This window comes from Polyodon spathula, chromosome 8, assembly GCF_017654505.1.
Source record: "Polyodon spathula isolate WHYD16114869_AA chromosome 8, ASM1765450v1, whole genome shotgun sequence".
Lineage (NCBI taxonomy): Eukaryota > Metazoa > Chordata > Actinopteri > Acipenseriformes > Polyodontidae > Polyodon > Polyodon spathula.
Window position 1 is genome coordinate 39,954,986 of NC_054541.1, and position 15,000 is coordinate 39,969,985.

Consider the following 15,000-nt stretch of genomic DNA (forward strand, 5'->3'; position numbering starts at 1 on the left):
TGCTACGATTAAATCGAAAATCGATTTTTTTTGATCGATTCCATTCCTCATTATATACATCAATAGAAGTACTGGATAGTCAATACTTGCATTTTGTTAAAGTACATAGTTAATAACATTATTTAAGTTTATCAACTAAACTGTACTGAATGCCCTGCCTTGCTGTTTACAGTATTTCTGCCAGACAAGCAGTAGTAAGCAGTTCTTTTCCTGCTCGTGTTAACTAGCATCTGATTTGCTGGTCCTATCCTACCAGCGAATCAGTTTTGAAAATGCTTTGTAAATACGCCCCTCTGTGCATTCAGTGTTTTTAAAAAAACAAAACAAAAAACGTTCCACCTTGGATCCAGAGCAGGACGACTTGTGCACGTTGAAGAAAACTGTGCATACAGTTTGCGATTCTGTGGAGTTTCAAAACAAACTGATGCAATGAATGTTTAACAATATTCAATAAAGTAAAAAAAAATAAAATAAACGATCAATGATGTTAAATGCAATTTTGGAGTAACGATCAGCTTGACCTTGTGGTAAGTAAATTAATTTATGTTTTAGGCAGGCATTTCTGCATTGTGTGTTTCACAGGTAGTGAAGATTAGGTGGTACAGATGCAATGCGCGATGCTGCAGCTGTCACTAAATAACAAAAAAGATGTTTTTCATAAACATGTCTGGTTTTATATAGAATCTGTTTGGAATAAATATTTTACCAACCCCCTGTGGTACAGGGTGTTACAATGAGCGGTACAATCATTGATATTTATTCGAACGATTATATTTTGTGTGCCCAATTAATCGATTGCTATTTTTGAGGCATAACTGACAGCCTGAGTTTGCAGGACTAGGCTAAGTGTGATACTAACGGATGCAACAACTTTTCATGTCAGTTTTTCCATTTTATTATTATAGTCACAAACAAACTAGTTTTGTGAGATGCAATCAAAATAACTTCTTGCGTGTAGTTTCCTGTTTTGTGCAACACAGTAATGGTGGAAACCCTGTGGCCTAAAGAAAGTTTTAACCACAGAGTCGGCTGTGTCTTTTGCCTGTGTTTTTATTTTTCTAGTAAAGTGGACAACAACAGAAGTGACTGAAAGGTCCTCAGTAAGATCTGCCTTTCAGAGAGAAAAACATGTAAAAGCTTAGACTACTGAAAACCACCTTTTATTATACAGTACTATAGAGAAAAATGAGTCTGCTGTAGTGCTATTTCTCTATAGTATACCTGTCTTGTTTCTATAGTGTTGGCTAACTTTGTGCGTTTAGGACTCTTAAGTACCTGTAGATGTTCTTGACTCCTCCTGGGTTTCAGAAATTCCAAGGTTCAAATTGTTTGCTTTGGTTGGACTGATGGGTGCAAAATGTGTTCTTGGGTGTGTACTTTTAAGAATGTGTCACACTGTACAGAGGAAATGATGACACTAATTGTGGGTAGGCACATTTCAGAGTGATGTAAAAAAGGAGGCTTAATGGCACAGCTGTGACCCTTATCTGGTTCTATTAGTATTTCTGCATTTACAAAAAAATAAAAAATAAATCTCTGGTAATTGTAAAACCTATACATTTTACCCAGTCCTTGAACTACTGTACCATTAGGTACAGGGCTCCAGACTACGACTAAAATGGTCGCAAATGCAACTAAACATGTTTTCCTGATTACAAGCTAGAAGTGTATAATAAAATAAAGGTTTGGTGTAGCTTGGATGCAAAATGAATGAGGATCCTCTGTGTGTGCCTGCACTAGTTATAATCTAACCCCATGGCACCGACAGCCATACCCATATCAGACATTTTTTTTTGGTTTTCTAATTAATGTAATTCTAATGTTCCTAAAGAAATTAAACATCTTGCCAACTGTAACTCTTGCTTTCTAAAACTAATTTGAACTTCTATAAAAGTGTTTACATTAATGTAGGCTGAAACAGATCCACTGCTGTGCTTCACCAACAAAAGCACACATCCAAGTATAACAGTAAGCTTTATTTGTCCGTGTGTTTCATGACTTCTTTGTCTAGTGGTCATTGAAGACAAAGGGAGAGCCCTAACCAGTGTTTTGGAATATAATTTGTGGTTTGGATTAGCATTTAAGAGGAGGTTATTCAACACAATATGCCAGCAGTCCACATTGTGAAATTCGGATGTACGTGGAGAGTTGAGTAAAAAGAAGACATGCAAAACTCAGCTACCCCCCTAATTCAGTTGTCCAATAGAATTTACATTGTTTCTTGTAGATTTTTTGATGCACTGTCAAAGCCTATAGGCATAAAAGAACCGTTTGTTTGTGGGGATTAAAAGCCAGAGCTGCAAGCAGTCCTGATTCGGAGGAGAAAAGTAGTTCATTTGGCTTTGCTGCAGATTCACTCGGAATATTGAAGGGACTGTTGTAAAGCAGGAAACTACAAGAAAATAATACTAGTCTGCAAAACTGTACAACTGAGATGCAAAAAACTTGGCATGCTACTGTGCCATGATGGCAAAAGGAATAAAGCCAGAACTACAAAATAAGTACAACATCTTGTTATATAAATAGTACTAAAATATACAGTACGGCTAAAAGAGACTTACTAAGATGAGTTAGAATTAACTCGCAACACTCCTTGTGTATACTGTACACAGTGTTAGACAATCTGTCACAGCTGTTACATTTTCTAAAAGTATGCGAAAAAGTTTGTCCCTCATTTTATTTATTGAAAATTATGTAGCGCCACTTGCCAATTAGAATCTTAGCGCTGTACAAGACATTAAAATCATTTAACATAGTACCATGTGATAACATTGTACATCATAAATATGAAATATGTACTGTACACTGTAAATTGCACAAAGTTATACACTTTCAAATCATGTATTCAAATATTAAAACCATTCCAGCTCCCCAAGTTAGCCAAATATTATTTTATAAAGTGAAGTTTTTAATAGCTTTCTAAACTTAAGAAGGCTAGAAGAGGTTCTAATTTCCACTGGCAACAAATTCCAGAAATAAGCTGCTTTGGCCTAAAAGGTGCGGCCTCTCAAATTAACTTGAATAAAAGGATTTGCAGTAGTCCAGCTTTGGGCCTAAGTGTTTGGACAACTGTGCGAAAACGGGAACTTGGCAAAAATGGTCCCTTGGGGATACAATGCAGAATCTGTCTACATTCATATGTGTACATACGGTGGATGGCTACTTTTCATTTCTGATAGATCTAATATAGGGTTATAGGACGGCAATGTGTATGTGGGTAATGTCGGTAACAAGTGGAAATGAATGGATGGAGACTTAAAGAAAAGGTCTGTTATGAGCTGCAAATGTCGATATAACCCAGATGCTCGTACTCCTATAAATATATTATATTCTTTAGCATTAATGTACAAGAAATACAATCAGACCGAATTTATTTTGTCATCATTACCAATCCTTATTTACTGCAGTCCATTATTTCATGGAAAAGGTTGATGAAGAGAATACTGTTAAGTGGCTGAAGTACTCGGATGATCGCGATGTCACCATTTTGAATGGACTTCAGAACGGTGCCACAATTATGATTTTTAGAACTGGTGACCCAACCATGATGATGTGGAGAATACATCACAGTAAAAACTGAAAGTGCCACAGCTGATGTCATGAATAGGTTTTCTCCATGTTTTGTCGTGGAATACACAAGGTGAAATGTTAATTCTGTGGTTTATTATTTTTCCAACGTTCATATTTTTTTTTTATTTTTGTATCCAAGAATATCAGCCAGGTGTTTCTCAAAGGAAGTCCGTTAAGAAAATGTGTATATGTTCTAGCTAGTTTTAAAAAGGGACTTTTGTTTTGGGCCTTTTTTTTGTTCTGCTTTTCCACCCTTAGGTTTCTCACTTCCTGACGTTTTCAGCATGCCACAACCTGCGACCTGGTGGCTAAATTAAATGTGAGGTCTGTGTGATGCCCTGCTTCTCTTCTGAACTTGGTTAAGCTTGGACATCTATTACAAGAAGGCATTTCACACACACTGAATATACATTGTTAAACGTGGAAGTTGCTGACGCTGCATGCTGTACAATTGTATCTGTTCCCCTCAGCAAGTGTTCCACATATTGTTTTCACAGCGTTATGTTTTTTTGTTTGTTTTAAAATGGTGACCTAATAAATTCAGGACCTTTGGACTTAGTGTTTTAGTACTTGGTTCCACAGAACGTTAACTCTCTCATCCATAGGGTGTGGTATGGAAAATGCTCAAAGCAATGTACAACCAAGAGGTGTGTGTGTTTTTATTTTTATTTTTTAGTCAGCACTGTGAGGCTTAAGGGGGACTGTGGGGTGCAGTGAAGTTCTGTGGTTTCATGCAAAAGGCTGTGTTTATCCTCTTATTTAAATTATACTTGAATGTAGGTTAAACAGCTATAGGCCAAATATCTATTTAAATTGTACGTTTTTCTTATTATAATTTGTTCTGTTACTATGTTTTCATTTAACACATTTCCATTGGAGTGTAATTTTCAATCTAAATGTTAAGGTGAGATACATCAAAGGAAGGAAACGTGAAGGTTTAAAATAGAGATGTCCGTGTATTCTAATGTGAACGTAACGTTTTTTTTATTTTAAAGGTGTGAATTCAGTTGATTGTGCAGATCAGTCGAGAACAATGGCGTGTCATACTTCCTGCCTTTCATCTACTCTTTTTAATTTTAAATCAAACTAACTCTTGGCTCTTCAGTAAAGATACAGTTTTCGTTTTATTTTAGGGCAGTATAAATGTTAATAATTTTAGCATACTTTTATTATAAACATTACTGGTTGCGGCTTCATCCAAATGTACCCAACCCAGAGAAAAGTTGTAGATCCATGCTCGGTCATGTGATTACCTAAATCATTAACACTCGGAGACAATGGATAGAACCCTTGTTTTAGTACCTTAATAGTTGCTTAGTAGCAATAACATTTAAGTTTGTTTTTTCTGCACAAAAAATGGTGCCTTGATGCCATGGTGTCGCGGTATATTTTCTGATGGTTCCTGAATGTCATGCTGTTCCACTTATACTGCAGAGAATCGAGATTTGGGCTCCTATTTAAAGAGCTTCACATTGTTCAAAGCATAAGGTTGTACTACTCACATTTTTGCAACAGACTAAATTCCATCTTGTAAATGTTGCTTGAAACTTCTGCATTAAGCAGGCCTATTTCCTTTCTAGTTTGTACAGTAGTTTCATACAGGCTCAGAGTAAATGTAACCCTTTAGAAGCTGTGGAAACTTGAGGCTCCTTCTGAGAAATAAGAGCTGTTTACATATTTGCATTCCAGTTGAAGATCAGCTTTAGGTCTCCATGTGATTTGTGAGTTGGTTTATAGGCTGCAAGGTGCCTTGTCTAGTTGTGGATAGAGACTGAGATACATGCAGGATAGACTAGTCTTAAGTTTAACCAGGCATTGCTTCAGGAAGGTAAAGATGCACTGAAGATACCAGCCTCTTTCTCCATGTTCAATGATTAGCTGTCTGCTGTATCAGAATAATTGATGGAGCCAGCTTGGTGGTTAAATAGGTAAAATAGATTTTATTTTAATACCTCGGTTTTCCTATATGGAATGATTCCACCATGGCCAACCAGTACTGTCTGCAGTGTGTTCTGGTTGCAATATCAAATGGGTTTATGTGTTGAGTGGAAACCGCCTTATTTAAGAATAGCACTGTTGGGTATCTGTGTTTCTTCTGCCTTCTCGTGGTCCATGGCAAAGCAAAAAGGGAAAGTTTTTGTTTCGTTGCTATTAAAACTTTTTCTCAAGTAGTTTTTGATGTAACAAAGGATTCTGGGATCAAGTAAACGCTGTTTACATAACAATTTAATTAGGTGCTTGATATGTGTGTTAAAATTTCCAAGGAGCCGCTTTAAAAAAAAATAAATAAATAAAATGTACAAATTTTTTTTCAGCTATAAAGTTGACTTTGTTAGGCTCTTTATAAGTGTATCGCTATGCTAGTTGAGACAGTTGTCACGTGGTTTCTGCATGCTCTGCAGGTTTGTTTTGGTTTCATGTATTATGCTAGTCCAGTTCCATTATTTGCCACTGCGATTTTAGAATTTGCCGCACATTAGTTGGGTTTTTAGAAAGTTTGTGAAACCTGAAGTTCCAGATTATTTTAGAACTATGGACTGCTTCACTTCATTTAACTTTATTTCTTATACACATTACATTAATCAGATTAGGATGAGGATTTTTTTTTATTACATTTTTTAGAAATATAATCAAGGTTGTGGTTTCTTTCTTCAGTGTATACTCAGTGTATATAAAGCCTTTTTTTAAAGTGTCAAATAAAGTATAAATGATCTTTAGCAGCCATTGATACAGGAAAACCCTGTCAGTAAATGTCTTGTTGTTGTGTCTCTGCTCTGCTAAGCATAGACAGTGTTGCACTCATGAAATCTGATTTTCTGATGTCTTGGCATTGATTTACCAGTACACAGATTCCGGGGACGAGAACATGGCACCAGATTTAGGTGGCATCTCTGAGCTTGGCTACAGTTTGGCACCCCTGACTGTGGAAATGCACATGAACTGTGCTGGATGAATAAGGGCCCTAAACAAAAACCGTCTGGAATGCCGATTTGCTGCAAACAAACTTCTCTGTCGGCCACCAATGCAGTTTCCCAGGCCTGCCTGTGTGTCGTTTGCACTGGGATCACTTTATCCAGACTGATGCACGTGACATCGGGTACAGGTGACGCCTCGTATGTTATATTGTGCAAGCTTGTAGTAGAAACTTGTATTGAGGCTGCATGTCCATTTTTGAGGTGCAGCGGTTTCATCTGGGGTAAATGAACTCAGTGGATTTTAATGGTGTTATTTTTATAATTTTAGACACCATAAATGTCTTGTGTGTGAAATGCCAACTGCAACGGTTATTGTATACAGTAAATTAAATACCAAGACCACTGTGGTCAGAACCAGTGTGAAGTGATCTTGTGCCCTGTTCTTAACCACAAGCTTGGTCATTCTGAACTGTCATTCCAGCATTTTGAATAGGCTATTTATTTTTATTTATTCATTCTTCTTTTATGTTGGTGGAACGTTACTGTAATAATAGAAAAAGACTTGCACACCTTTTGAATTAGTGAAATATCAACCAACTCTGAAAGTCCCTAAAAGTATATTTTTGTCTGTGACAGCAATATATAAAACACAACTGCATTTGTTTTTAATAATTGTCTGTTATTAATACTATAACCTTAAAATAACTTTGATTAGTGTATGGTATGTGTAGAGTAGAATTTATCTAAATATTTTATTTTGCCTGTATTTAGCCTTATATATATATATATATATATATATATATATATATATATATATATATATATATATATATATGTATATATATATATATATATATATGTGTATATATATATATATATATAATATATATTATGTAATGTATATATATATATATAAATTATACACACACACAACATATTAATATATATCTATGTTATATAATATATACAATTACATTGTTGTACTATACACTGTATAAGGGATAAGCATATATAATAAGGTATAGTTATATGTGTGTATTCATATGTATAATCTATATATATGTGGTTTTGGTCAGCAATACTATCGTATATATGATATATATGAACTATCGTGTGTGTATATATATATATATATATATATATATATATGTATATATTTTAGGTATATATATATATATATATATATAACAAACATGTGTAAATATATTATTACTTATAAGTTAAACAAAAAATATATAAAGCTTAACCGTAGACTTATAAATATATGCAATATATATATGATACTACCACTCTAATATTATTTTATATATTATATATGTGTTTGTAATTAATATACCTATATATACTATATATATATATACATATATCTATATATATATATATATTATTATTTAGGACTTGAATATATATTATATATAACAAACATGATTAAGAACTTGTGTACTTAGTAGTCCTTTTCGAAAAAAGCTAATTCAGGCGTTGTTCTCCTCGAGGTGGCAGTATTTGACATAGTTTTTATGCGGTGAGCAGTATAGTCTTAATCCCTGCAGTCTTTTGAAAACCAGTCGTTATTTCACGTAGCACTTTGAGGGGTGGAATTTTATTCCCGGGACCTATATCTAAAATCCACTTGAGTAACCCAACAGGAGGCGGGTCTTTCTGAAATGGCGAGAAGGTCAAAACGGTGCACAAAAACATTTTCAGGTAAGGTAAAAAAAAAAAAAAAAAAAAAAAAGGTGCATGTACAATACTATGATTTTAAACTGTGACACAGGATCTTTAACACAAGCAAGTGTTTTAAATGAATGATTCAATTGTTTTTAATTTCTTTTATATTAATGAATTAAAGCTGAATAGATGCATGTCCAACTCATTCTCCTTAACTCCTGTGCAGTATTGAAAGTAAACATGAAGTTACCATCCTGGGAGGACTCAATGAATTTGTAGTGAAGTTTTATGGACCACAAGGAAGTAAGTGTATATTTTCAATTTTACTAGTCTAGATATTACTTTGGTGAGAAAGGGAGTTAAATGAAGTAAACTTTGGTTCACAGCTTCAGTGTGTCACTACAATTTCACCATTGGATTACTGTGTGTTCACACAGTCAGTTCCTGACTTTATCCAGCATATCTTGGCAATATATGTCTGTCTGTATCCATCCATCCATCCGGAAATATGGTATTGTTCTGATAGTCTGTGTTTATGGGCCCATCAGATAGGTGTGCGATTAGCTTTCCAAACTGTCACAGGTCTGAAATGTTCTTTATATCCTACCCCTGATTGGTGCTTTTGAAGAACCTTATTCCGGATTTGCTTTGAATGTTCCTTCGTCTTCTTGATGCAGTCCATCAATTTTTTGAAACTATAAAAACATGAAGATTGACATATATAATGAAATGCTTATATATGAAATTATCAATACAATATTGTGTTTTAAAACAGACTGTAAATCACATGGCAATGTGTTTATGTATGCTGCAGCAGTGTTCCAATTAGCCATCATGGGACAGGATGTTAAATGAGGAAAAATAGCTGTAAAATGTTGTACTGCTTTTTTTTTTTTTAATACTGTATACTGCAAATATATTCTACATTTCTGTGTGTTTTGTATGACGGGGAGGGGGTAAGTAGATTTTTCTAGATTTTTTTTTTTTTTTTCAAATATTGCACACCCCTGAACTTGTTGAAACAACAACTTTCAGAATAAGTAGGCTGTCACTCTGCAACTGCCTGTTTCTGCTAAGAAATTTAGACATTGAGACTTGTATACTGTGTGGCATGAAGTTTTGTCAAAAAAAAAAACAAAAAAAAACAAAAAAAAAACAATCAAATTACAATAGTCAGATAACACAAAAATAATCTGACTGTATTCATGTCCTAGAGTGATAAGATAAAATATAATACTAGCTTTAGTTAGGTGCAATTTTAATAAACCCATGACAGTTGTCTGACAGTGAAGATAATAGCCTTAATACAAATGATGCTGCTAAGCCTGTGTATCTGTAATTAGCTATTTTTTGTTAGCTCTTTCTTATGGTTTTTCCATTTTCCAAGCAAGGTTTATCTGTTTCTGTTTTCTTCAACCTTTTAGCGCCGTATGAAGGTGGTGTGTGGAAAGTGCGAGTAGACCTACCCGACAAATATCCATTTAAATCTCCATCTATAGGTATGTATCTGATACTGATGGCACAACTTCATTATTGGAGATCACATTTAGCCAGAAAAAACTAGCTATATTGCAATGAAAAGGGTTTGCCACACATTCTATAGCAGCTCCATAGTTGCTTGCGTATGGTTTTGAAGGTTTAATCTAAGTGATTATGTAGTAGCAGCCTACTACTTTTGATCTTCACTGGTGGAGAGCTTCCCTTACGGGGGAAATTTTTTTTTGCATATATTGAATATAATGTAATATGATTAATGTATTTCAATATATTGAAGGTTACAAAATGTATTCTACAGTGTGTATATATATATATATATATATATATATATATATATATATATAATATATATATATATATATATATATATCTTATATAATTATACGGGGTATCTATGTCTCGTTAGTTTTCTTTGAATAGAATCACTATTGTAACATTTATTTAAAAAAAAAAAAGTATTTAAATGATTTTAGTATATTGACAATGTTTTTGGTTTCTTTTTAATCACTCAATCATTCATCCTTGACATGACACGCTTGAGTGACTGTGACTGAAGCATATGTACTTAATCATCTAATTAGTGAGACAGTTGATTGGACACTGGATATGGAGTGATTTCAGCTTTTGAATTGCAAGCTTGAATAAAAGCAATAAAGAAAATCACAGAAAAAAAAAACATATGCCATACCTGTCAAGTGAGCAGTGCCTTCATGTAATCGGCATGTTGGAGGCTGGACTAGGGCAGCGCACTGGCTTGCCGTCTTGGGTGCTCACAGCTAGCAATTTCAAACCTGCCGAGCCGGTGCCTAGTCGAACCGGCCTGGTACAACTCAGCGCTGGAGTTGTTTTTACACTAGAGAAGGGCGAGCCAAGCTGAGAGACATCACGCATAATGAGCATGCTGAGTCAATTAAATTAATGTCACAGACTGCAAAAATAGAACTAAGCTTTAATTAAAAAAAATAATTTATCATGGATTTTTTTTTTTTTAATGAGGAAAAGTACTGTGTGTGTGTGTGTGTGTGTATGTGTGTACACGCCTAAACAAAGGAAGCAAAGACGGGGGACCATATTACAGGTATACATAACTTAATTACAGCCTTATAAAATGAACTGACATGTGGTTTAACGTTTCTATTTTTTATGCATAGATCAATAGTGACTGCTTTAATATCTATAGTGCTCCTTCGCTATAAGGCTCTTGGTTATAACGTGCTTTGGAATCAGCATGTCCCCCAATTCCCTACTAGTTATTAATGCAATATTTCTACTGTAAATACAGTACTGGTGTTCAAACTGTAAACAACTTCTCAGTCTAAGTTCCGTTTCTGTCTCTCCCTTTTGATACAGTATCTGAACTGAAGAAAAGCTGCGCTGGCACTTTATAGTACAGACATGTTATTTAGCATTTGTTTTATAACTAAACAAACATTAGGCCTATCACATGGTTATCTTTCCTAATGTATTTACTTTTTTGATGCAAGAGGAGCTGCGTCTTTCTCCGGGAGACGAGACGCTTCAGCTTCACTTCAGGCCCGCTCTGACAGCCGAACCTGGAGCGAGCCCATTCCCTCTTCACCCCTCCCGACCCGTTCTCCTCGTACTTAAAACTCTGTCGCTTCGAACTGAACTCCCAACCGCCGTTTAGCCAGGCTATTTACAGCTTAAAAACTGATTTAAAAAAAAAAAAAAAAAGACCCATGAGTGGGAATGTTACTTTTTTTTTATAAAATATATAGCGTTACATTTTTGCTTCACTGTACGTGCATTATATAGAGGGAGTTATTTTATTTTGTATTTTAGTCAGATGTGCGTTGTGTCCCACAATGTAAAGGTAAGGAGGTAGGAGGTTGTCACTTTCTCTTGGCATGATACTTGAGCGTAATGAAATAACCCTGCCTGCAGCCTGCTTCGGCACCGAGCCAGATTCAGATATGTTGCGAGGCTGGAGTTTCACGGCTTGGTTCTGGCTCAGCTCGGGTGTTTGCTAGTGTAAATACACCCATACAGTGAGGGTGTGGCGCTAATGTAAATGGCACACGAGTTACAACACCTGCCCAAGATCGACAGATCATTTTGTAGCATCTTCATGATGTCAGTCAGCACAATCAAAAGTCACTGCATCTAGTGAATTGATCATATCTAGTGAATTTTATCCTAATATAAGTGATACGTTTCTTTTTGATACTTTCTATATAAAACATTGTTATATTAACTGTTTTTTTTTACTTACTATTTTTGGGAAGTAGTTGGTAGACATACAATGCATAAAACAACAACAAATAGGCATTTAAAGAAGTTAGAACCTCATGACCCAAATGACAATATATTGTATGCCAATATATTCTGACTTATATTTTTTTCCCTGTAGAGGGTTATTCAAATCAGTTTGCACAGCTGATTAAATAATAGAATTTAAACAAATTGAATTGTCTAAAAATAGGTACTTTTTTCTTCTTCAGGGATAGGTTGTAATTTAATCTACTGTACTGGGTTTTAGCTTGGGAGGTCAGCTTATTTTACATTTGACTTTTTTTTTTACTGAATGTAGCCTGTTGGCTATGAATGCAGGTCATGGTATGTCTGAACATAGTTCCTACTGTATATTGCACATTCATTGTGTGCTGCTGTGGTACAGTAAAAAGAAAAGCATCCCTGTGCTTTACTCACTCGTTGTGTACAGATTTTTAAATAATTGCTTTTTGTATGTTTGGAATTAGGCAAATTATATTCCTGTGTCTGTCGAAAGTAATTTATCACAATGTGTTTGTCTGTAATGAAACATTGATTTGAAAAAAACAAACAAGGGCCTGTGTGTCATTGAGAGTTAACCTGTGCTGGAGTTAAAAGCGGGTATGAAAATAACCTTTTCTTCTGGTAACAGCATCTGTTTTGTTTGTTGCAGGATTTATGAATAAAATTTTCCATCCCAACATAGATGAAGCGTAAGTATAATTTCTTCAAGTAAATTCGAACATGTTCATTGGACCAACTTTTAGATAATAAACAGCAGAACACATACTTAAATAACTCTTGACATTTGCAAGTTGTTTACCTGCATATAAATAATGAAAATTGCACTTGAGTAAAGACCTTGATAAATCTGTCCTGTACAGTACTGTAGTGGCTTATTTTGTGTGTTTATTTTTCAACTGGGTTTTTTAAATTATAAATAGCCATCTCTGTTTGGCTAGCACACACATCGCTGTATCAGAAAATATGAGAATTCTGCCTGGGGATAAATTTCAGTTGAGTGTTCAGTCCTGAATGCTTTGCAGGTGGTCAAGGTGGTTACTGTCCTGTTTCTTCTCTCTTTGCTAACCCCAAAAGTTTCCATAATCCTTCAAATAATTCAGTGACTGCTTGTCTCGGCAACAAAGGAGCAGGATTTGAAGGATGTGAAATTCAGATGGAGGTAGTTTTAAACAGGTTTGAGGTTTCCATATGTGGACTGGGTCTTCAGGAATTATGGCTGTAGAGGCTCTTGTATGCCGAGTGCACTTGCAGAATCTATGCAAATCAGCTGTATGGGGCACACAAACCCTTTTGTCCATTTGTTTTTAAATGGCTACTGGTTTCTTTGGTATTAGTGGTTAATGGGGGAAAATACAGTTTTAACTCCTCGATTCCCAAATGTGTGCTGGTTTAGTATTGTTCCATAACCATGCAGTGAAGAAAATGCAGTATTTCCTGATAGTTTCAAGTTTTATTTATTTATTTATGCATCCCACGTAGTTGAGTATAATTAATAATGAATACTGTATAAGGCACAGTTCTGGGTGTTCTGCTAAATCATACTGTACGCACTCCATTTCACTTTTGTTTTGTAAATGTTGCTGTCTTCTAGGTCAGGAACTGTGTGTTTAGATGTAATTAACCAAACGTGGACAGCACTCTATGGTGAGTTGACTTTACTGTTGTAATTCGGTGTGTTCACAAAGCAGGGGAGATACAGTGGATATCTAGTCACCATTTAGCGGGGGGTTTAAAAGAAAGTGAATATTTTGGATACACTGTTAGATCTGTATAAACAGTACAATTTTTGCCCTCTGTTCAGTGCATAATCTAATTCTCTGATTATATGTTAACACTACAAGGTAATTCCTAGAAAGATCACGGTCAGAAAGCATGCTGGTAATGGGAGAAATGGAGCGCGTCCATTTAGTCCAAGCTTGGGGTAATTGGAAAAATTCATCCATGTGTGTGCAGCATGAGAGATGCTGAAAATTAATTCATTTACTGTATCAAACCAAATTTAAAGAAAGAAGAAAAGGTAATGTTAACTATACAAATGCATTAAGCAATTGTAAATAATGGGTTAATGTCAGTAACAGTGATTTAAGTGTGGCTGTAGATCTATGTTTAATAGATTAATGGCTGATTTTACACACCCTGATCAGGTAGTCGAAGATTTGTGCTGATGTTACCAGCCGCAAGGTTAGTCCAGTTAGTGCTGATTAGGGTCTGCGATACCAGCCGTAAATGTTTAAACCTTTTGTGTAATTGTTTTAAATAAAGAACAATAAAGGCAGTAACATGATCATTTTTTCCTTCTTATATTCCAGATCTGACCAATATATTTGAATCGTTCCTGCCCCAGCTGCTTGCATATCCTAATCCTATAGATCCTCTAAATGGGGATGCTGCAGCCATGTACCTCCACCGACCAGAGGAATACAAACAAAAAATTAAAGGCAAGTATGAGAGAGACTCCAGGTTTTTTTAGATTGTATGTACAGAGGCAATGGATTAACAATTCAACTACAGAACTGTATTCTACTTCATTTCATGCAAGCACCAAACTCATTTTGCATTTATTATACTATTACGTGTCTAAGTGCAAAGCTGCAATGTGGTTGTTCAGAACAGAAGTTATTGTGGTTATTATGCACCAAGAAGTCAGTCAGTTAGTTCCACTCAAGATTCATATTAAAAGTTTAGGCAGAAAACTATTGCTAAAAATATAAATATTCTTTCACTGAATAAAATAAAGAACAATAATTAAAGTGCATACCTAATATAAGGAGATGTTTACACACATTTAGGTTCTTTTGTTATGTTTATTTTTTGTATTAAATATCTACACACGCTAGTAATAAGCATTTGTCTTTGGAGTCTTCCGACCTTAGTTTAATTTGTCATAACATGGAATATTGGGAATTGAATAAATGACATGAATTATGTATGAAACATTTCAGTCGAAGAAAACCTAGATGTGTCTGAAAACACCCTTGAGTCTTAAAACAAACTAGACGGCTTAATTTATGTTAATGCTTTATGTAACAAAAACATCTTCTTTGATATGTAAGCATGTAATGGAAATGTATATGCATACTGTACATTTTAAATA

General features: G+C 34.9%; 1 protein-coding gene across 1 annotated transcript in view; it reads left to right on the forward strand.

Moving 5' to 3' along the window:
• Positions 1-15,000, forward strand: part of LOC121319946 (ubiquitin-conjugating enzyme E2 H-like) — a 23,351-nt gene that overhangs the window by 7,075 nt on the left and 1,276 nt on the right. Inside the window, exons 2-6 of the mRNA XM_041257934.1 lie at positions 8,380-8,456; positions 9,578-9,652; positions 12,556-12,595; positions 13,498-13,550; positions 14,216-14,344. Coding sequence (XP_041113868.1) covers positions 8,380-8,456; positions 9,578-9,652; positions 12,556-12,595; positions 13,498-13,550; positions 14,216-14,344 — 374 coding nt within the window. The remainder of the gene's footprint in view (positions 1-8,379; positions 8,457-9,577; positions 9,653-12,555; positions 12,596-13,497; positions 13,551-14,215; positions 14,345-15,000) is intronic.